The 22268-nt window shown below is 53.0% G+C and overlaps 1 protein-coding gene across 1 annotated transcript in view; it reads right to left on the reverse strand.

Annotated features, from left to right (window-relative positions):
* TTC7A (tetratricopeptide repeat domain 7A) overlaps positions 1–21930 on the reverse strand; it is a 101508-nt gene extending 79578 nt beyond the window's left edge. Inside the window, exons 1-3 of the mRNA XM_032411032.1 lie at positions 21768–21930; positions 5961–6091; positions 3415–3530 (exon numbers count right to left, since the gene is read on the reverse strand). Of these exons, the coding sequence (XP_032266923.1) occupies positions 3415–3530; positions 5961–6091; positions 21768–21915 (395 nt within the window). The 5' untranslated portion in view covers positions 21916–21930. The remainder of the gene's footprint in view (positions 1–3414; positions 3531–5960; positions 6092–21767) is intronic.
* Between the last annotated feature and the right edge of the window lie 338 nt (positions 21931–22268).

Genomic DNA, 22268 nt, shown 5'->3' on the forward strand with positions numbered 1-22268 from the left:
TCCCAAACACCCCAAGAGCCCCAGGTGAGGTGGGGGGGATTTACCAACAGGAAATGGCCCTGGAGCCCTTCTAAAGACTTTTCAGAGCTGCCCTGGAGGAGAAGACCCCATGTCAGACATCGGGGTCCCAAAGTACCTCCGAACCTCTGCTCCTCACACCTTAGGCTAAGGCAGTGGTTCTCAACCGGGGGTGATTTTGCCCTCCACCACCCAGGACATTTGTCAACGTCTAGACACATTTTTGGTTGTCACACTCGGGGCAGGAAGAGCTACCGGCACCTGGCGGGCAGAGGCTGGGGACGTCGCGAAAGCCTACGATGTACTGGTATCTGGCTCACCATGTTAACAGGTCAGTACCTGAGAAACCCTGGATTGAGGCGACTTTTTTTTTTTTTTAACTTCCTAACAACAACAAATATGTATATAAAAAACCATTGGAACTGGTGATTCACCTAGGAAGATAGAACTCTGACCTGAAGACCATAATGAGTAATTACGAAAGCTCATACCACTGTGGGTGGGTGGTAGGCAAGGCCCGGGACTGTGCGGGGACAGACCCCGCTCAGCACCGGCTTGCTGGCTCTGGGCAAGTTACTTCTCTCCTTTCCTCAGTGAGTGGGGACATTATTAATTCTTCATAGGATTCTGCCTGGCATGCAGTAAGTATTCAACAAGTATTAGCTACTGTTAAGAGAAAAGGGGGATAGAAATTCTTTAAAGTCCAGCCAAGCACATGGGGCCACAATCCCTGCCCTAAAAATATCTGTCACATTCCCGGGCCACCTCTGGGCTGGATGCGGGCACAGGAAATGGACGAAGGGGCTGAGTTGTTGCCACGTGTCCCGGGGACTGCTGCTCAACACTCAAGCTTTCAAATGTTTGGGCTGTTTGCTTGGAAAGAAATGATTCAGTTTCCATTGCTCTTTATTTGGTAGGCACAGGGGGGCTGGGGGAGGGGGAGGAGAAGAGTCATCATCCTGTCTTTCAGGACTAAAATCTGGGCTTCGGAAGGAAAAGAGGACGCAGGGTGGGGAGCAGAGCGACAGGAACAGAACGGTAACTGGAATTACTTGGGCTCTCCTGGAGGGGTGAGGGTTGGCTAATGCTCTGTCCACTGCTGGTGGCACCACACACACACACACACAGCCAGAGTGTGCAGAACACAGACAGGGAGGAAGAGGCCCACTCGGGGAGGGGTGGGACCAGCTTCGGGAAGAGGAGCCACCCGCTGAGAATGGTGACTCAGGGTCCCAGAGGAGCAGAGAGAGCCCTGAGTCAGCGTAGCCAGGATCAGCCCAACCATCACCAGGGCCCTGTCCTTCCCCCACACCCCCCACCCCAAAACTGGAAACTACATGGGTTTCGAGGCTACTTGGATCCGAAGCTGGAATCCCAGTGGGTGAGGTGGGGCAAGTTACTCAACCTTGTTGAGGCTCTGTCCCCTCTCGAGTGACCTGGGGTCACCTGACTTCCTTCACGGGACACCGTCCGCTGAGCACATGCACACAGCAGGTGTTTGATAACTGCCGGCTCTCTCCCTCCTTCCCTCCTGGCTGTCCTTGATGGTCACCTTAACCTCGTCACACCTGGAACACGTGTGGTGTGGGGAAGGGGAGCGGGCAGCCCTGAGGGGACCACAGTGGAGCAGGGGTTCACAGCACCCCCTGTGCTCTGAGCTCAGTACTCAAGGTGCTTTTCATTCCTGCCTCTCCTTGGACCCTCACCGCACCCCCCCCCAATGCAGGACAAACAGAAGCCCCCTGTTCGAGGAAGGAAGCGGAGCCGGGGGTGGGGGAGAGAAGAGGAACTTGCCCAGGGTTGCTGGGTGGCCTCCCACTCCTGGGCCCTGCCTTGACGACCTCCAGATGACCAGGGCGCCCCCCCAAACTCTTCCAACTGGAAGCTGAGGCCACACCTACCAAGCCGGCGTGCACTTGGAGCAATCACACAGGAGGTGGGCGCACCTGGCGGCAGCAGCAGGGGCTCATTACCCCCGCAGTTTCTGCTGTGGGCAGGGCAGCCTAACGGGTAGGAGCGTCAGCTAGGTCCTGCATGTGGAGTCCTGCTCTGCCCAGGGCAGATCACTTATGTTCTCTGTGCCCCCACGTCCCCCCGTAGAATGGGGATGCAACAGCCCATACCACAGAGGGCTATCGGGAGGACCAAATACACACGAGGCGAAGCGCTTAGCAAGGGCCTCCCGCAGGTTCAGCCCGTATTCAGGCAATGAATATTTGTTAAACGCAAGAACGAAGGGGACACCGGAATCCCAAAGGTCTACTCCTAGGGTGTGCCATACAGAAGAGCACCTCTACCCTTTGTGCCTACAGGTGGCCTTGGGAGGGAGGGCCTCTTAAACACGCAGCACACTTTTCTGTAAAGGGCCAGGGAGTAAATATTTTAGGATCTGCTATCTATTCCACTCTGGGTGAGAGACAGTAGGTCCACAGTTCGTGTGGCTATGTTCCAATAAAACTTTATTTGTAAAAACAGGCGGCGGCAGCCCCGTGCTGCAAAGGTTCTGCCGAGGGGGCATCTCTTCACATACCCCCTCAGCCCCGAGAGCCGCACCTGCAGACCAAAGGGTGCCCCGGGGCGGGGGCAGGGGCCGGGGCTGCAGCTAGGGAGAAGTAGCCAGGTGGCAGTTGCCCGGGCAGCAAAAACAGGAACCGGCCCGCCGGGCCACTGCGTCTCTGAAACTGAAGCTCAGCAACCACAAAAGGAAAGAAGAGCACAAGTGGTGGAGGTAGAGCAGAGGCGGCATGCTTCCCAGGGTCCCCGTGATGAGCTCCAGTCCCCAACCCCCCCAGCCACACGGTGGGCTGAGCCCAGGGCTCTCCGGGCCTCCTGGTCCACACGTCCCCAACGGGGACACCCCTGCCTCCCTGGCCTGTCGCAAGAAACACTTAAACAACAAAAACAAAAGGTGTGAAGTTCAAGCTTGGGCCAGCAGCTTACCCAGCTGGGGACTGTCATGAAAAATAATACAAATAAATGATGATAATGCTTCTGACTTTCCAAGCAGCTGGGATGGATCAGGAGCTCTGGGAGGTATTCTCCCCCGAGAGCAGGGTGACAGCCTGCCTCCTGGTGGGGACCCTTCTACCCTGTTCTTACCATTCAGAAGACAGGGACTCGAGCAGTATCCCCTTGTCTGACAGTGAGGGTAGAATGGAGACAGAGAAGGGGCGTACAGGCCTCCTCCAGGCCAGGGGTCCAGCTGGGGCCAGACTGCCCCCCTCCCCAGGTGTGTGCCTGACAAGCTGGGAACACGTCAGCCCCCACCATCCTCTTGAGAGAGCACACACCAGCACACACCCAGATCAGAGAGGCCAGACTTAACGTGACGAGCGTCAGGAGCACCCCCGGCCCAGAGAGAAATGTCCAGCTCCCACTCAGCTGCCAGCGACCTACCCCTTCTTCAGGTTTGTCACGTAAGCGCTCTGGAGGGCGGCTTCCAGGAAGTAGGTGAGCTCATAGTCGACCGGGTGAGAGCCTTTCAGGTGCCGTGCCGTGGTGTTATTTGTGATCTGGGAAGGGGAACACGGAGAGAGCCACTGTCTCAGAGTTCTGAGTCAGAGGGGCTGGGGTGAGAGTCAGCCCCGGCAGATCCGGCGGCCCCATCACCAGCGCCCGTCCCGAGCCGCCTCAGAGGCATGCCGCGCGCTTCTCAGACCAAACCCAATCTAATTTGCTTTTGTTTAACATACGTCTGAAACACGCTCTCCTCCTCCAAATGCTGGATGCCCACAACAGCCCTGCAAAGCTGGTTTTGTCTGCATTTCATAGACGTGGAAACTGAGGCTCAGAACGTGCCTGAAGTCACAAAGCCAGCATGCACCTAAACCTCAAACTTAGGTCTGGCCAGTTACAGGCTCAGGCTATTTCTACGACTTCTTGGTTCACTCAATCAACAAACCCTTGAGTGACTACCATATACCAGGCGCTGTTCCTGTCATATAACCACGGGATGTCAGAATAGCCCAACAGCTAAGACCCCAGGTTCCAGGAAAACCTGAGCAGCAATTGTGTTATTAACTGACCTGTCCTCAAGCCTCAGCTCTAAGAGGATCATCCAGCCCCACCAAGATAGGCCTGCCTTTCCTATGCCACCTCCCTTCCCTGATCCAAGAAACAAATCAATGAGCCATCCACCTTATCTTTAAGAGAGCTTCTTAGTTCCTTGGAGCTTGGGGCTGGGTCGTAGGAGGGACACACAGCATTCCTGAGAATGCACAGGGTTCCACCGTCTGCCCTCCCCTGACCCGAGATAACCAGCTCCCAGGGCCCATTTGTCAGCCCACTGCCACAGGGCCCTGATTCCGGCCCTACAAACCACAGCCCATCATCGCAACCCCCTTTAAAAGTCGAAAGCCTAGGCTTCTGACTGAATGGGAGACTATTTCATGAAAGTTTTCTCTACACCATATACAATTCTAATGGGAAGGGCTCCTGAAACACTGCTGTCTAGCAGGGATCCACATGACCTCAGCAGAGGTCAATTCAACCACGCCAAGTCTCCGAGTGGACTTCTGCCAGGGAATGTGCTCGAGTGCTGTTTTCCCTGAGTCCCCCAATCACTTCTTCCTTCCTCCTAAAATCCAATCAGGCAGAGGGACTCTAGGGTAGTGACACTCAACAGGGGCACGATTTTACCCTCCAGGGACATTTGGCATATCTGGAGATAGTTTGGTTGTCACCCCGTTTTGGCTGGGAGGCGGGGAGCTGTTGGCATCTGTAGAGGCCAGGGATGCTGCTGAACATTTTATAATACACAGGACAGCCCCACACAGCAAAGACTGATCTGGCCCCAATGTCCATAGTGCTGAGGCTGAGAAACCCGGCTCTGGAGGATGACTCCTCCAAAAAGGCCTGTCACAAGACAGGTGCTGGATTGACATTTTGGCACTTGCCAAAGTAGGTGAGGCTCTGGGCTCTGACTCTCAGCTCATGACACCGACCCCGGGCGCCTCTGCCGTGGCACCTGCCTTCTAGCACCTTTTAACTGTCTACTGAACAGAATGTCTAGGCACCAGCCCCGAATTCTCCCCTACGAGTGATCAGAGCCACACTCCCAGGGTTCCAATCCTGCCCATGCCACTTAGCAGCTGTCTGAACTCCTCCCCAAACGCGAGCTTCTCACTTGGGAAATAGGAACACCAGGGCCTCTCCCAGCCAGTGGGTGTGAGGGTTAAATTCGAGAATGGCTGTAAGGTACTCAGAGTACTGCCTGACACAAAAGCAGGAACTCAGTGACCATTTGTGGTATCCTTGTGAAATTGAGCTGTCTATCCTCCTCCCATTAAACCAAGAGCTCCCCAGAAGGGAAGAACTGGGGTAACATCACAGTATACTGCTAACACCACAACTCTGGCCTGCAAACAGTTCATACGGGCCTCCTGCAAGGGGGAGTGGGGAGAAGGGGAGGCCTAAGGACTTCCAGACCCCGGCTGGCTGGCCTCTGCTGGCCTCTGAAAGTCTCGGACAATGGGCTCCAAGGCCTCCCCTCTGCCTGCCGCTCCCCCTGCTTGTGCTCTCTCTCTGTCAAATAAATAAAAATAAAATCTTAAAACAAAACAAAACAAAACCAAAAACCTCATCTACTAGACGGGGATAAATACAATACCTACTTCACAGAGTTGTGGTGAGGATTACGTAAGTTTAACGGGCGCAGATAGGCTGTCACATTTGGTCGTCCGAGTCGAGCTCACCCAGGAGGCTCTGGGCTCCCTGGTGCAGACTAGTTTATTAAATCTGTCTGCTGGAGGCGAAGGGTCTCGTTCTGACAGAATAGGTCTACTGCGAGGAGCTTTCCAACCACGGAGGCGGAGGGGCACTGGAGGGGTGGAGGGTGCCGTTTCCCAACATGCACAAGGGCGATCCACGGGCTTAGTGGGGGCCTGCTGTGACAGGCGCTCCCTGGAGGCAGCTAGAAGCGGAGTGCCGTATTCTCAGCTCACCTTCTCCAACTCCTGCAGGAACACCTGAGCGATCCAGGAGGCCCTCTCGAAGCAGGTGATCACTTCCTCCTCCCTCTCCGTCAGGCGGTGGCGGGAAGCGATGGAGTTGGGCAGGCGTTCCAGGGAGAGGCCTGAGGGAGGAGGACAGCACCTCAGACCTGCCCTGCCCTGGCCCCCCCTGACCCCAGGCCCTGCTCACGGGCCCAGGGGTGGGCTCACCCCGGGGAAACCCAGGCTCAGGAGCAGCCAGTGGGGGGCGAGGTCGGCGGCAGGGAAGGAGGAAGCTAAAGCGGTGGTATTGGTGGTGGCTGGGGTCAAGCTGCGGGCTGACAGCGGGCACCCCCAAACCCCGCACGGAACCACAGCGTGGCACCCCCGCGTCCAACTCCTGCCCACCCTTCCAGGCCAGCTCCTACAGGAACCATTCCTGACCCTCCTTCCAAGTCGCCGGCCGGAGACACCCGCTGGCCCGGCACTCGCCGTTTCTATGCTGTACTGCGGGGGCTGACAGCCAGCTCTTCTCCCCCCGTCGCTGAAAGCCCCACGTGGGCAAACTGTGAGCCCTTCTGCACCACCACTGCAGGCCCTGCTGTCTGCACACGACAGAGGCTGCAGCTAGGCCGCACTTCCCAGGCACCCTTCCGCGGACCCAGCTTGGTCCTCGCCTAAGTTACTCACACACGGGTCAGCCTGCAAGCGGACAGCTGCCGCCTCTGCCCCCAAGGCACCCACTCCGTCATTTTTTTTATCACAACGAATTTTTTTTTTCAATAAAATAAAGTAAAACCATTGCTCTAAAGCAAAAACAAAAAAGAAAGAGTCCAGAAAAGGTCAGAAGCCAAGAAGGGAAAGCACTGTTATGCCTGTTAGCGGTGGATGCCATAAAGGAAAACAACTATATTTGCATCAGTTTTGTTTTGTTTTTTTTTTTTTAAAGATTTTATTTATTTGACAGAGAGAGACACAGTGAGAGAGGGAACACAAGCAGGGGGAGTGGGAGAGGGAGAAGCAGGCTTCCCGCAGAGCAGGGAGCCCGATGCGGGGCTGGATCCCAGGACCCTGGGACCATGACCTGAGCCGAAGGCAGACGCTTAACGACTGAGCCACCCAGACGCCCCGAGTTTTGTTTTTTTTTTAAAGACAAGAAAAAGACTGAATAAATTCATGGTCATGGAGAAGAAAAATCTAGAATCAAGATGAGACCAGCCTGAAGAGGGCAGACACTGTCTGAGCACCCTGCCCGAGGCTCTACCCCCGACACGTCCCAGGATACGCGCCCGGAACACCCCACCCTGTTTTGCGTCAAGTCAGTCCCGACTGTGTTTCCGTCACATGTGACTAACACACAGACCTGACTAGAGTGCTGTCCTGACTGGTGCTTCCTCACGGGCAGCAGCCAGGTCTCTCTCACCTTCGTGTGCCACACGGTACTTTACATGCAACAGGCGCTCAGGATGAACTTACTGGAGAAGCCGTAGGAGTAGAACCCCCAACTCTCTGCTGCCCTGTGCCCACTATGACCATGCCCTCAATACTTCCCTTCCCCTTCTCTGCCTCCCTCATTTTAGGCTTTACCTCTCGAGTGGATGACGTCAGCCTCCCTGGCCTCCCTGCCTCCAGTCTTGTTCTAATGCGTCCTGCACACTGCTCCCGGGGTGATCCTTCCAGAACTCCACTGCTTCAACCCTTCAGGGGTCCCCAGTGCTACAGGGTGAGGTCCAAACTCCTGGTGCCCCATACCAACCCCTCTAGGATTCCATCCCTGTCATCAGGCCATCCTTGGCGCTTGCCATGTGCCACAGGCTGAATGTTTGTGCCCCCAGCCCCCAGGTCCTATGTTGAAGACCTAGTGTCCAAGGTGATGGTGTTAGAGGCAGGGGTCTGTGGGAGGTGATGAACAGGATTCGTAGCCTTATAAAAGAGACCCCAGAGAGCTGCCTCACCCCTTCCGTCACGTGATCACAGAGGAAGTCAGCAGCCTGCAACATGAAAGTGGGTCCTCACCATAACCCAACCATGCTGGTGCCCTGATCTCCGACTTCCAGCCTCCAGAGCTGTGAGAAATAAACGTGTGTTGTGTATAAGCCACCTAGTCTGTACTTGGTCATAACAGCCTGAGCTAAGACACCACAGCAGCTGCATCCACAGCCAACCTCCTGTTTCCAACTGCTGACCTTGTTCACGTTTTTCCTGCTGCCTGGAATGCACCCCTCGCCCCCACCTAATTCCCTAGGTCCACCCCAAATCACCACTTACCTTCTGCCCCTCCAAATACTGCCTCCTCTGTGGAGCCCCTCCTAATATACCCTGGTGTGACCAACCTTTCCCTCCTGGGGCCCCAGTCTATGCTTGACATACTCCTGCCCCACCATTTCTTATACTTATTTCTTCGCACGCTTGCCCAGTCAGACCGTACGCTTTTAAAGGCACAACCATCTCACGTTCATCTTTCTACCGATTGGGTGGGCACTCAGCAAGCACCGGCCGGCTGGCAGAAGACATGGCAAGCCTGATCCTGCCTGACAGAGTGCAAAGTGCCCTGCAAACACAAGGTAAGGAATTACCGTTTTGCTTGGCTAGATCCCAACTCATATGGATTTAGTGACCTTGTCCTCTGCCAGGCTGGGGCGTGAACGGGTCCAAAGGTTGGGGTGACTTGGTCCGGGCGAAGGCAGGCACAGAACATGAAGACCCTTGCTCAACACAAAGACTCGGTGACCAGGGTCACTGAATGTCACCACGCCTCCTGCCAAATAACTCATGACCAGGAGGGAAAAGCTCCTCACTCGCGAGCGCTGAATGGGGCAGAGGACTAGTGGGAGTCCTGGAGGAGACGCAGAAAGAAGACGGAAGGCAGGCACCACTGCTCACTGCTAGTGCTGGCCCTGCCCCTCCTCCCTAGCCACCGGGCCTGTCCACCCCGCAGGAAGGTGGGACAAACCAACTGTTCAGAGGCCTGGCCTGGGAGACCAAGGGCAGACGACGGGAGGACGCAGACATTCCAGAAGCCCTACAGTGGATCTGTTTCAACACGGTCACTCTGTGGCTTATGTGAGAGACAGGCTGCCAGCTGGGCTCCTTCCTGCCCCTAGGCTGGGCCCAGACCTGGGATGGATGATGCCAGCCGCCTGGCCGGCTCAGGCTGCCTCCAGTGGGCTGGCCACTGCAAGGTGGTGAACTGAGTAACATCTGTCAGTGGAGCCTCCACTGTCCACCGTTTCATTTGTTCCCCCTGCACCCAGCAGGGGCCTCTCCGCCATGCTCCTCTGGAAATTCTCAGTCCCATCCTCCTGGAAAACTCGCAGCGAAACCACCTCCTCTCTGAAGCCATCGTAAGCCTCCTGACCTCAGAACCAGCAGCACGTTTTCCCTGCATCTCCTTTGCATATGCCTTTTTCCTACCCTGGAACCATCCTCTCTGTCCATTCCTGATTGCTCTTGGCACCCAGGGAGAGCAGGGCCTGGTGACTGGTGAGTGGATGGATATAGAGCTGAATGCACCCATTCACTTATGCAGAGGAGAGAGCCCGCGGGCTTTCTCCTGCTCCACTTACAAAACGGTTTTTTGCTGAATTTATAAACAAACTGTGGCATATTTATACAATGAACACCACTCAGACATAAACTAAAGGACAAACTCTTGATATACATACAACATGGATGAATCTCCAAGAAATCAGATTGTGCAGAAGCCAGATATCAAAAAAGTCCATGCTATAGGATTTCAGTTACATGACATTCAAAAAAAGGCAATATAATCTGTAGTAATAGAAACGAACCAATCACCAATCATTGCCGGGGGGCTGAGGATGGGGGTAGAGCGAGAACCAACTGGAAAAGGGCCTGCAGGAAACTCCTGGGGTGATGGCAATGTTCTTTGTCTTTAGTGGGGTACTGGTCACATGGGTATTTACACCTGTCCAACTCACCAAATTATACACCTAAGATCAATGTACCTCACTGTATGAACATTGATCAAAAATAATGGATAGGATGCCTTCTCTGAAGGAAGCAATTGTGAGAGCAGAGAACTGAAAGACTGAAGTACAAGAGCTATGGTCACTAAGGGGGTCCTCTGTGAAATAATCTCCAATACACATACAACCAAAAAGCTTCCTGGAGCTGGCAATGGCTTTTCCTAATGAGGGTCACAGTCTAGGCATCCAGTTCTGCCCATAAAAAGGGGCTTCTTGACCTTACATTTGCTTTTTGACTCCCACGAAGGTCCATTTTCCTGTCCACAAATATCTGATGGGAAACCCACTCTAGCCCTTGGGTCCCTTTACCCTCTGCCCTGTGAGCGTTTCTGCACCAGTGGCCAAACCACAACACTAGATCCAAGATGAGACGGGCTGCTCCTGAGCCTGGCCCTCAAAGGACCCCAGTGGTTGTCACACAGCCCTGTGAGTGGGCAGGAAGCCAGGGGCTGCCAGGAAGCCCAGGGTACTGCCTCTTGAGTCCCACTGGCAAAGGGGCCTTTCTGTGAAAACGCCCAGCTCTACAAGCCAAGGGAGGGCCCCTTTCAAGAACAGTGCTTGCCTTTTCATTAAGTCGGAACTTTTGGTTTGGAGGCAAGCTGATCTGGTTTAGCCCTGGGCTCAACACCCTGGCGGGACCCTGCCTCTTCAGGCTAAGATGACTCATCACATCACAGATGGGCATCTTTCCAAGAAGCCCCACCCTTGGAGCCCTGGGCCCTAGATGCAGAGGTGGAGAGCACAACATTTCCTCTGCAATGGAACTTTCCAGCTGGGTGGACCCCTCCCTCCCTCCTATCCAGTAGGTCCAAGGGCACAAGGTACCCACAGAAGGCTAAGCCCAGACTTAGGTACCTGGGCTGAGGGGAGGGAGAGGAAGAAATGCAAGTTATTGCTTCAGCCCTCAGGGAAGAAGCCTCATGCCAGGTAGGGAAGAACCCTTATAAATTACACTCAGAAGCAGGGCACTGTGGGAACACAAAATGGTACAGCTGCTGTGGCAAACAGTGACAGTTCCTCAAAAAATTACAAACAGAATTACCTTATGAGTCCAGCAACTCTGCTTCTGGGTGTAGACCCAAAAGAACTGTAAGGAGTGTCTCAAGGAGGTATTTGTACACCCATGTGCATGCAGCATTAGTCACAACAGGCTAAAGGTAGAAACATCCCAAGAGTACACTGATGGGATGAATGGATAACGAAAATGTGATATATGCCTAAGAAGGAAATCCTACCATATGCCACATAGATAAACCTTAAGGCCATTATGCTAAGTGAAATAGGCCAGTCACCAAAAGACAAATAGTATATGATTCCACTTGTATGTAGAACCTAAAGTAGCCAATTCATGGAGACAGAAAGGAGAACAGCAGTTGCCAGGGGCTGCAGAGAAGGGCAAATGGGGAGATGTTCAGTGCATACAGAGTTGGGGTTTTGCAACATAAAGAGTTCTGGAGACTGGCTGCACAATGTGAATGTTTGTAACAGTACTGAATTGTATGTACACTTAGAAGTGGTCAAGATAGTGAATCTTATGTTACATGTTTTGACCACAATTAAAGATAAAATCTTTAAAAATTAGTTAAGATACTTAATTTATGTTATATCTATTTTACCAATGTTTTAACCTACAGTCTTAACCTACAGGGTTATATTAGTTTCAGGTGTACAATACAGTGATTCAACACTTCCATACATCACCCGGTGCTCATCACGACAAATACTTCTTATTCCCCATCACCTGTTTCCCCCAGCCCCGCCGCCCCCACTCCCCTCTGGTAACCATCAGTTTGTTCTCTATAGTTAAGAGTCTGTTTCTTGGTTTGTCTCTTTTTTTTTTTTTTCCCTTTACTCATTCTTTTTTTGTTTGTTTCTTAAATTCTACATGAGTGCAAGCATATGGTATTTGTCTTTCTCAGACTTATTTTGCTTAGCATTATACTCTCTAGCTCCACCCATGTTGTTGCAAAGAGCAAGATTTCATTCTTTTTTATGGCTAACATTCCATTGTACCTATATACCACATCTTCTTTATCTATTCATCAATCAATGGGCACTTGGGTTGCTCCATATCTTGGCTATCATAAATAATGTTGCTATAAATATAGGGGTATATATATCCCTTTGAATTAGTGTTTTTGTATCTTCCGAGTAAACACCCAGTAGTGCAATTACTGGATCATAGGGTAATTCTGTTTTTAACTTTTTTATTTTATTTTTTTTTAGATTTTATTTATTTATTTGAGAGAGAGAGACAGAGATAGTGAGAGAGGGCACAAGTGGGGAGAGGGAGAAGCAGGCTCCCCGCAGAGCCAGGAGCCTGATGCGGGACTCAATCCCAGGACCCTGGGATCATGACCTGAGCCGAAGGCAGACGCTTAACTGACTGAGCCACCCAGGCGCCCTCTGTTTTTAAGTTTTAACCTCCATACTGTTTTCCATACTGTTTTTCCACCAGTTTGCATTCCCACCCATAGTGTAAGAAGGTTCCTTCTTCACCACATCCTTGCCAACACCTGTTGGTTCTTGTGTTGTTGATTTTAGCCATTCTGACTGGCATGAGGTGCTATTTCAACGTGGTTTTGATTTGCATTTCCCTGATGATCAGTGATGTTGAGCATCTTTTTATGTATCTGTATATTTTACCAATTTAAAAAAATGGAAAAAAAAAAAGGGAAAGTGGACAATTTGATTCCATGTGCCAGTCTCCAAAAAGTACATTATGCTTTGATCCAGTAACTCTACTTCTAGGAATTTATCACTAAAAAAATTAATGACACATGCAAAAATTTAGTTTCAAAGATATCTATGGCAGCACTGTTTATAATGGCAAAAAGATGAGATTTAACCTACAGGTCCAATAACGGGACAAGTTTGCTAAATTACAAAAGAGTCTTACAATGTGATACTATGAAGCTTTAAACAGTGATGTAGACATGTATTGGAAAATGGCTCATAAAATAGTCACTTTAGAAAACATTATAAAATATGATTGTATGAACTTATTTTTGTTTATAAAAAAACCACATATAAACCTACAGGAAAAAAGACTGGAAGGATATACCCAAAATGTTTATAGAAGCCCTAAGTCTCGGTTTCGTGAAACACAAAATGGGATTACTATCAATGCCCAACTCATGGGGGACCGTGAAATTGAAATTTGGTGATACTATATAGATTAGAACACATGCTCTCAGAGAATGTTAAGTGAGGCTCATAATGACCTCTCTGGAAGGGATTTGGTCCTTCCCTGGAATGACAAATGAAACCTCTAATTCGAGGAGGAGAGATTCCTTCCAACACCCCTCAGTTAGAAGTGCCAGAGTCCACACTAGATCCAGGTCTTCTGGCTTCAACAATGTCTGGGTCTCCCCCTACCCGCTGTGACCCCCAGGGGTTCCCAGACGTTGGACTTCTGGCCAGCCCCTGGTAGCCCACCTTTCACATGCGTTATCTGATGGCTGAGTTATAGCCGTCCACCCTGCAAGGGGATAGGCCCTCATGTCGGTACTGGTAACTCAAATGCACCCCTCAAAGCCTGACTGCACTCCACGCCCCCAGACCAGGAAGGCACTCAGCAAAGGCCAGGTGCACACACAAAGAACACACCTAACCCCTTCTAAGATGCCCCAACAGCATTCCCCTCCACTTGTTTCTCTCCCTCTGGAGGCCAGGCCCTCGCTCCCAGGACTGTAGTGTGGGGGCAGGGCAGCCGTACCAAGAGTGCTGTCCCGCCTCCCCACAAGGCCAGCGACCCACGCCCCCTTTGCAAAGGAAGCCAAAATCAACAGCTAATTCCTGCCATACCAGGACTAAACTGCCCCCCCCCAACAAAATATGCGACTATGTCCTGCCCTAGGAGCAGCCTGGTGTCTTTATTTTCAAAGTTTCAATAAGCCACAAGCTCCCAGGTGAGAGCAGAATAGCCTGGGGTTGCACTAACCGAAAGAGAACAGAAAAACAAAAACAAAAACTCGAGGACTGAGAAGAGAATTTAGTGGATCGTCAATTCTCATGGTTGCTAAATGGTTTGGGGGTTTTGTTTTGTTTTTTTGTGTGTGTTTTTTTTTTTTACATTTTTACTTTCCACAGCACCTTCACCACTTAACAGCTAGCTGTGGTATTTGGGGAGAACCGAGGCCATTTTTCTCCACAGCCAGGCCCGTGTTCTACCTGTCAGCTGGCAGGCAAGCCTGTCCAGAGGGTGGTCTGCGGCCTCCCTGGTGCTGGGCTGTGAGCGAGAGGGGAAAAAGGGCAGGACTCATGGCTGGAGAAATGGAGGGTCATTCCTCCCTACATGTCACCACACAGAGCTAGTGCCAGAGAAACGGAAGTGACACAGGCCCAAGGGAAGAGGCAGCCCTTTGCCACGGAACAGCCCTCCGAGAGGTGGACAGTGATAGCGCGGCTTGGGGGGCTGAGCGGGTGAGCTTGAGATGTCGACAGCACTGGCCCTGAAGCTCCTGCTTGCCCATCAAAGCATGGCTACCTAGGGCCAAAGTTCTAGAATACCAGCAAAGAGACACTCTGAGCTTTATTTTTTTTTAAAGATTTTATTTATTTATTTGACAGAGAGAGAGGGAACACAAGCAGGGGGAGCAGCAGAGGGAGAGGGAGAAGCAGGCTCTCTGCTGAGCAAGGAGCCGGATGCGGGGCTTGATCCCAGGATCCTGGGATCATGACCTGAGCCGAAGGCAGATGCTTAACCGACTGAGCCACCCAGGCACCCTCACCCTGAGCTTTACTGCAAGGCTCTCAATGCCCCCTCATTTCCCAGTCAGTCCCACACCCGCCACCCCCTTTGCTCTAAGAAGGTGTGATCACACCCCACCTCTCAATAAGTCACCTCCATTTCTCCTGGACCTTCTCTTTGGACTCTTCCTTTACCTGGAAGGCACCTCTTCTACTCATCTGCAGATGATTCCTCCTTAAGTTCAGGTTCACCTCCAAGCTAACCTAGAAAAGCTCCACAACTAGCTAGGGCTCATTCACTTCCCTCTCTGCGACAGAGTGGTTCAATCCAACAGGTACTTTTTGGGCATCAGGGATGGCCCCAAATGCTGGAGTCACAGAGAGCCGGAGTTCAAATCCTGACCTGGTCACTACTGGTGTAACTTGAGGTGAGTCGGTGCTGCCTGAGCTCTGGGATTCTGCCCTCCATACCTTTCACCTACTTTGGTAACAGCACCCTGATTTTCCTTTGAGGAACCATTCTTCCAACTCAGTCCATAAGATTCAGGTGGAGAAATCCCACCACTGGCACCAACCCAGAAACCTAGATGAGACCAAGCCATGTCAATGAGACACTCTCTCCTCCTGCGGTTCTAAGTGCTATGTGCTGAACCATGTAAACCTGGAGCTGTTGAGAAAGACATCAACACAAGGAGCGCCTGGATCCAGCTATGCCTGATGCCCAACTACCTGCCTTGACTTTCTACTTACATGGGTGCATACATTTCCAGTGCCTCCCTCCTTTTGTTGTTGCTTTTCCAGCTAGTTGGAGTTGCATTTTTGTCATTATAACCCTAAGTCTGATTATATGGAAACTGATCCCCAGAAGTATGATGTCAGAGGGGATAATTGCTGAAGTGCAAGACTGGCTGAGTTAAGGTCAGATATGACTGAGGATTTACCATCTCTCAACTAAGAAACTGGAATTCTAGATACACAGCAGCAGCAGTGCCTGTTGAAATGCAGCCTATTTTGTCTTGAGGTGAAGACTGGAGCTTAGGGCATCTGGTAGAACATTTCAGGATATTAGCCTGTGCTGGATACTTCTTAGGGTCCACAGTAAAGACTACAAAAAAAAAAGGGCAAGCTTCACTCCTGGCAATCCCTCTGGACAATGCAGCTTTGTTAAGGGGCCTGTTTTGGTTGTGGACAACAATCAGAGCTGGCTGAGGGTCAAGTCAGATAATCAGGGTTGGAAATTCCCTTTTTTTTTTTTTTTAAGTAGGCTCCACGCCCAGCATGGAGTCCAACACAGGGCTTGAACTCACAACCCTGAGATCAAGACCTGACTGTTATAAGAGTGGACGCTTAATGGACTGAGCTACCCTGGCACCCCAGGGTTGGAAATTCTCTGCTCCTGCTGAAGGTAGTGCCAGAGGAGACAGGAAGACCAGATCCTATCAAGAGCTAAGGCTGGGGCCTGGGAAAGGCCCATCCCCCATGATCTCACAAGGACCCCATGCTACTACAGAGCCAAATGCAGCTTGCGGGCAAGAGGTATGAGCACCCCCCAGCCCAGCCCACTAAACTGAGGGCTGGGGTCTGAGAGGGGCTCTGAGGCCTGCTGCAGAGACAGAAACCTCTAGGTCCGGATCTACAGCCAACGGTTTTGTGTCAGTAAAACCTCTGGCACTAGTTTCTTAACCACGGAGATGATCTGATGCTAAATGTCCAAAGGCTTATTACTAGGTTGTTCTGGAGAACATTAGAGCCAGACCGACCCCAAACCTGGAAAACAAGGCCTCCAACCACTCAACTCTTAAGGCGATCCCAGACATGTTACCCCCATTTGGAAGTGGGCTGCTAGGAAGCTGCAGCCCCAGAGGGGACTTTGCAAATGCCACAGAACAGAAGTGGGGGCAGCCCCGTGGCTGGGGCACCATGGCCAGCAGGAACTTCACTGCCCTGACCCCAGCAGGTCATAGAAATAAGCTACAGACTAGCCACCCCTGGGGTGTTTCCATTTCCTGATTTTTCCAAATGGTAGACTCCACTGACACCATGACCGGTCTGTTCAGGGACTGGACAGGAAAGAGTGGCACCAGTTACAGCTTGTGACTCATCAGGCTGGCCATAGCTACCTCGTGCTTAGCTCCTCCTCCAGAGCAGCTGCTTCTCCCAGAGCCACATCACAGCAGCAGCAGACTTTGCTCACCTGATGCCACTCCCTCAGGGGAAGGGACCCTAACTGTTCCTCTGTGCATCCCTGGCAGGTGCAGGCTGAATCAACTGGGGGCAGATTTTACTTTCTCCAGGAAGACATGGGTCAGGGACTGTGAGGGGTACTACGACCAGAGGCCAGACACCTGGCAGGAGGAACATACTGACCGAACTGGGGAGACTGGGTCAAGGTCCAAATGAGCTTGAAGGAGGAAGAGAATGCTATAGGCTGCTGGTGGAGGGAAGCCTGCAGGTACAGTAGGCACCTGGCCTGTGCCTACAGGGAGTGTTAGGGCTATCTCCGTGCACAGTGAATAAAGAAGGGGCCTGCTGGGCATGAGCGGAGGCTCAAGAAAAGGAAAAGGGGGCAGAACTCTTTAGATCACGTTGGACACCAGGAGCAGACCTCATTCAGCTGGAGCATGGATGCTCCAGGGAGGGAGAAGAGGGAGAGAAGATTGGGGGTGCAGAAGAAAGGACCACCTGTCCCCCAAGGGCTTCCAGTTCAGTGGGGAGACAGGCCCGGCAGCCAGGAGCACGCAGAACCAAACAAGCAGGCTCAGTGGGGAGACAGGCCCGGCAGCCAGGAGCACGCAGAACCAAACAAGCAGGCTCAGTGGGAGACAGGCCCGGCAGCCAGGAGCACGCAGAATCAAACAAGCAGGCCCTGCCAAGGGCTTCACAAGGGAGGCACACAGATCTTCTGAGAAGGGCCTCGAAACCGAATTAGTCTTGATTGCTTTTTAATACAAAGTAAATGGAAGATGTTCCCCCCAAACAAATCAAGATGGCGGTGGGGCAACACCATGAAAAGTAGGTATCTACCGGGGTGCCTGGGTGGCGCAGTGGGTTAAGCGTCTCACTCACAGTTTCGCCTCAGGTCGTGATGTCAGGGTCATGAGACTGAGCCCCGAGTCAGGCCGCGCGCTCAGCACGGAGTCTACTGGAGTTTCTCTCGCCCCCTCCCTCTGCCTCTCTCCCCACCCCGTGCTCACTCTTGCTCTCTCTCTCTCTCTCAAATAAATCTTAAAAATAAAATAGGGGCTGGCAGAAGTCACAAGGGAATCGCTGCAGGGCCTGGGGAACAGGGTGGGAGAGCAGACTTGCCACTCCAGTCCACGGCGACTGATGGCGACCCCGAAAAGGAAGTTTTCTGACCAACTCGCGCAGCAACACCACTGCCCCGGGCTGCTTCCACGCTAAGCAGACCCAGGGGACAGTGGTACAAGGCTTCACTGGGGCTGCGGCTCCTAGTCAACCCAGGGCTAATGGAGGCCAGGAGATGCTGAAGCCCCCCATCTAACCAAGGCCCAGGTAGGCCCCCTTGTGGGCCACCCTCAGGGACAGAAGGACAGTGCCCAGACGCATCGTCCCTCCTGGCTGGCCGCTGGGTTCTGCAGGAACTGCCGGGAACCTCTCCTCTGTCGGGGCTCCTGCACCACCCGTACTCTCCTTGTCTGCGTGGACCCGTCTCAGTGGTAACTGTAATCTGCTCCCCGGGGGGGCTCCTGTGTCACAGGTAGGACACAAGCGTGAAAGAGACAACCACCTGGCCATCAATCTAAGCTCTGCTACTTACAGGCTGCACGATCTTGGACAAGCCTCAGTTTCTTCACCCATACAGTGGGAATAACAACTGCGTCCCACCTCATAGAGTAGAGATGAGGATGAAACCCCTTACTGAAGCTGGAGGGTCATGGAAGCCCCATGCAATACACACACAGACTCAGGTACCGTTTCTGCATTCCAGACGAGAGAAACTCAAGACTGCTGCAAGTGCCCCTTCTCTCAAGTACCTCCATTGGTGCTTAGGGCCCTGCCTGGGAATCAGAAAGCATCTTCTGGTCTAATCCACGTCCTCCTGACTTCAGAGGAAGGCCTAGTCCTTGTGAGTGATGCCTCAGAAGGACACGGGTCCTTCTGCCATGAAGGGGAAAGTGGGTGAGTTGCGTGTATTTTTATGTCTTTTGGGCCCCGAGCCTGCTCCTGACTCCCTTAACAAACAGGAGCTCCACGCTGGAGACACCCATACACGTGCCCCACTGAGCCTCTGGGCCTGGCCTGCTCAGGCTCCCCCATGACACATGGCCCCATCCTCCCTCCTCCAGCCAGGTGTGCCCAGAAAACCCTCTGCCCCACTGGATGGTACCAAGGTGGAGCCACGAAGCAGAACCCAGCACAAAATGGTAAAGGAGCCGTGGTGTAATGGCTTGGCCCAGCAGGCTCCTGGGGGCGGCCGCCTGGAGATGGACAGAGCCTGAAGCTGCGAGGCTGCCTCCAGTGGAGCATTCTAGTTCAAACACAAGCCGACTGCTGTCCTCGGTAAGTCGCTCCACTTCCATCAGCCTCGGCTTCCACGTCTGTAACAGGAGAGATTGGCCTAGACTGCTTCTATGAGCGCCCTCAGTCCAGGATTCTGAGCAGCCTTCCCAGGGGGTATCTACGAGTTCTGGCTGCCCAGGTTCAAATCCCAGCTCTGCCATTTCCAGTGAAATCCATGAGTCCCTTCACCTCGTCAACCGTAACTCCTTGTCTGTAACAAGGGAATGAAAAGAACACCTACTCAGGGTTACTGACTGGATTCAGTGAGGACAGGGCGTACCTGGCATGGAGTGAGGGATTATTCGTAACTATTATTATTCTGTGAATTCTGCGGCCTCCTGCCACCACCATCCTCTCGATGGACTGAATGTTTGCGTCTCCCCACCAAACTCACACGTCATACGAAGCCCTAACCCCCATTGTGACGGCGTCTGGAGGTAGTGCCTTCTGGAGGTAATCAGGGTTAGATGAGGTCATGAGGGTGAAGGGATTAGTGGCTTTATAAGAAGAGGACAGAGAGAGATGGAGGAAGGGCCATGTGAGGGCACAGCGAGAAGGTGGCCATGTGCAGCCCACGCAGAGAGCCCTCCCTGAACCTGCTGGGACCTTGATCTTGGACTTCCCAGCCTCCAGAACTCTGAGAAATAAATCTCCGCTCTTGCAGCCACCCCGTCTGTGGTATTTTGTTATGGCAGCCCAGCAGATTAAGACAACCCCATGACCCGCCATCCCCATCCCCTACTCTCTGCATGGGAAAACCCACTAGGTCCCCCCAAACCCAGGAAAATCAGCATCATGCACACCCTGGAGGCCACATGCACGATCGCAAGCACACACAGGGTCAGGTAAAACTCAGCATGCCAAGCGGCAGGGCGTAGTCACTGCAACAGGACAGGGAGGACAAGCAGAGAGGAGGCAGGCAAGTGGGGGGCCACGAGCAGTCAGTGAGAGGCGGGGAGCTAGCACAGGCCATGACCAAGCAGCCCACACGGGTGGCTCTTGGCTCCTTACCTCCCCTGCAGGACCTCTGACCACCAGGACTGTGTTCCCCCAAGAAGCTGGAGGCGTGCTGGAAAGAGTAGAGAGCAGGAAACAGGGAACAGTAGGTAGAGCCAAGTCTATAGGAAAAAGTGCTGGAAAGGGCCCCACAGAAGAGTGTTAGGTTTGGGGAGTCCATGGCAGAGTGGTTTTTCAAGAGGCCCAAAAGACCCAAATGCTAAATGAAGCACAGCCCCATGACTGGCCTATGCTGGGGCACAGAAAAAGGGATGAGAGAGCAAAGGGAGAAGAACCCACATACTGGATCATCCCACATGGCCACCTGCCCTCCCACATGCTGGTGCTGCGTCTGTCCAGGGTGACAATCTCGGCAGACTTCCTGGGATGATGTGAACAGTCTCTCCAAAGGGAATGGGACCCAGGGGTGGACACACAGCCCTCAAGCAAGAGCCAGGGTCAAAGGAGGCCGTGCCCTGCACAGATGTCAGTCAATCCCCTGGGATCCTAAGGAGACAGAGGGGAGGTTCCAATCCTGGTTCCACCCCAAATCTCTGGGCAACTCTGCACAAGGTATGTATCCTCTCTAGGCCTTAGTTTCCCCACATGTAAGATGGAGAGAATGTCCCTACCTATAACAGAGAAGGTGACAAACACTCTACCATCTCAGACACCCAATCCCCCTATGGCCGTAAGCATGTCTAGACTTTTCTCTGGGGACTGGGTGGTGCTGAAATAAGGAAATGACCAAACATCTAAGACTCCTGACAACAATCTGGGCAGAGGGGCTCCTGGGACACCTTACTGCCACCAAGGGCCAGCCCTTAGGGCATAGGTCTGGGGAAGGAGGAGCCTGAAGCACAAGGTCTGGGGTCAGGGTTTTACTAACATGTAACCCCTTCGGGGTCAGTTCAATGGCACTAAATAGTGTCCCAAGTGAGCCACCACCCACAGCCCCATTATGAAATTTCTGCATCACTGACCCTGTGTGCCTTGGGCCTCACCAGAACACCCTTCACTCTGGGAACTGGTTCTGACCTGCCCATCCCTGGAGGCCACCCACAGGTGCCCACAAATACCTGAGGAGGGACAGGCCGCTCTATACCATCAAGCACCTGACAGGCAGCCAGTGGCAGTCACCGGCACCACTGGACAATGGGATGGCCCACTGTTTAAGTCTTTCTCAACCTTGTGACCCAGCCTCTTGGTTGTGGTAACCCTGTGAGGGCAGGTATTACAACTCTGTTTCACACATAAGGCAACTGAGGCCAAGAAAGGTAAAGCGGTAACTTGCCCAAGGATGTGCAGTTGGGTGACTGGTTCTTGACAGAGCCAAGGTGAGAACCTGAGTCCTCTGTCATCTGGCCTGGTGGCTGCCATCGGCCGGCGTGCACTGGCGTGCCTGGTCGCCGCTGGGTCCACCCGGTGGGTCAGCGCCCGAGTGCTACTAGGGGTTACGGATCTTGGACACCAGCCCTGCAGGCCAACTGCCAACATGGCGTCTACGCCCCTACGGCTGCTACCTGCTCCTGGCACAGGGGGTCAGAGTGCAAGGAGCTCAACGTGGTGGTGGGGAGCCAGGGCTGGCGCTCTCCGGGGCCCCAGCCGGGCCCACACCTACCTTTGATGACAAAGGCCTCTGCCAGCAGCCGCATCTGATACAGTGGCTTGTTGTCCATGGACATGTCATCAATCCCGGCCCGCGCATACATGCTGATGGCATCTCGGTACGAGCCCTCCACGTAGTGCAGCTTGCCCTGGATCAGCATGGCCTCACACAGGTACTGTGGCTGCAAGGACAACAAACCCATTAGCAGGCTCCTGCCTGGAAGCCCCTGCCCCACTCCCACCCCATAACCTGGGAAGAACACCTGCCTCCTCCCATGGAGCCATGCTGACTTGCCAGAGCCCCTCCTCCGGGAAGCCCTCCCTGGCCCTCAAGCACGTGTGACATCTCCCTGTTCTCCACACCTGCAGTCTGTGGCCTACACTACGGCTCTCACTGAACTTCTTATGTGAGTGCCTAATCGTTGTGTGTGTGTGTGTGTGTGTGTGTGTGTGTGTGTGTGTTTGTGTGTGTCTTATGCCCCCAACCAGACTCCAGGCAGCTTGCAGACTGGGC

This window comes from Phoca vitulina, unplaced genomic scaffold (genome assembly GCF_004348235.1).
Source record: "Phoca vitulina isolate PV1807 unplaced genomic scaffold, GSC_HSeal_1.0 scaffold12, whole genome shotgun sequence".
Taxonomy (NCBI): Eukaryota; Metazoa; Chordata; class Mammalia; order Carnivora; family Phocidae; genus Phoca; species Phoca vitulina.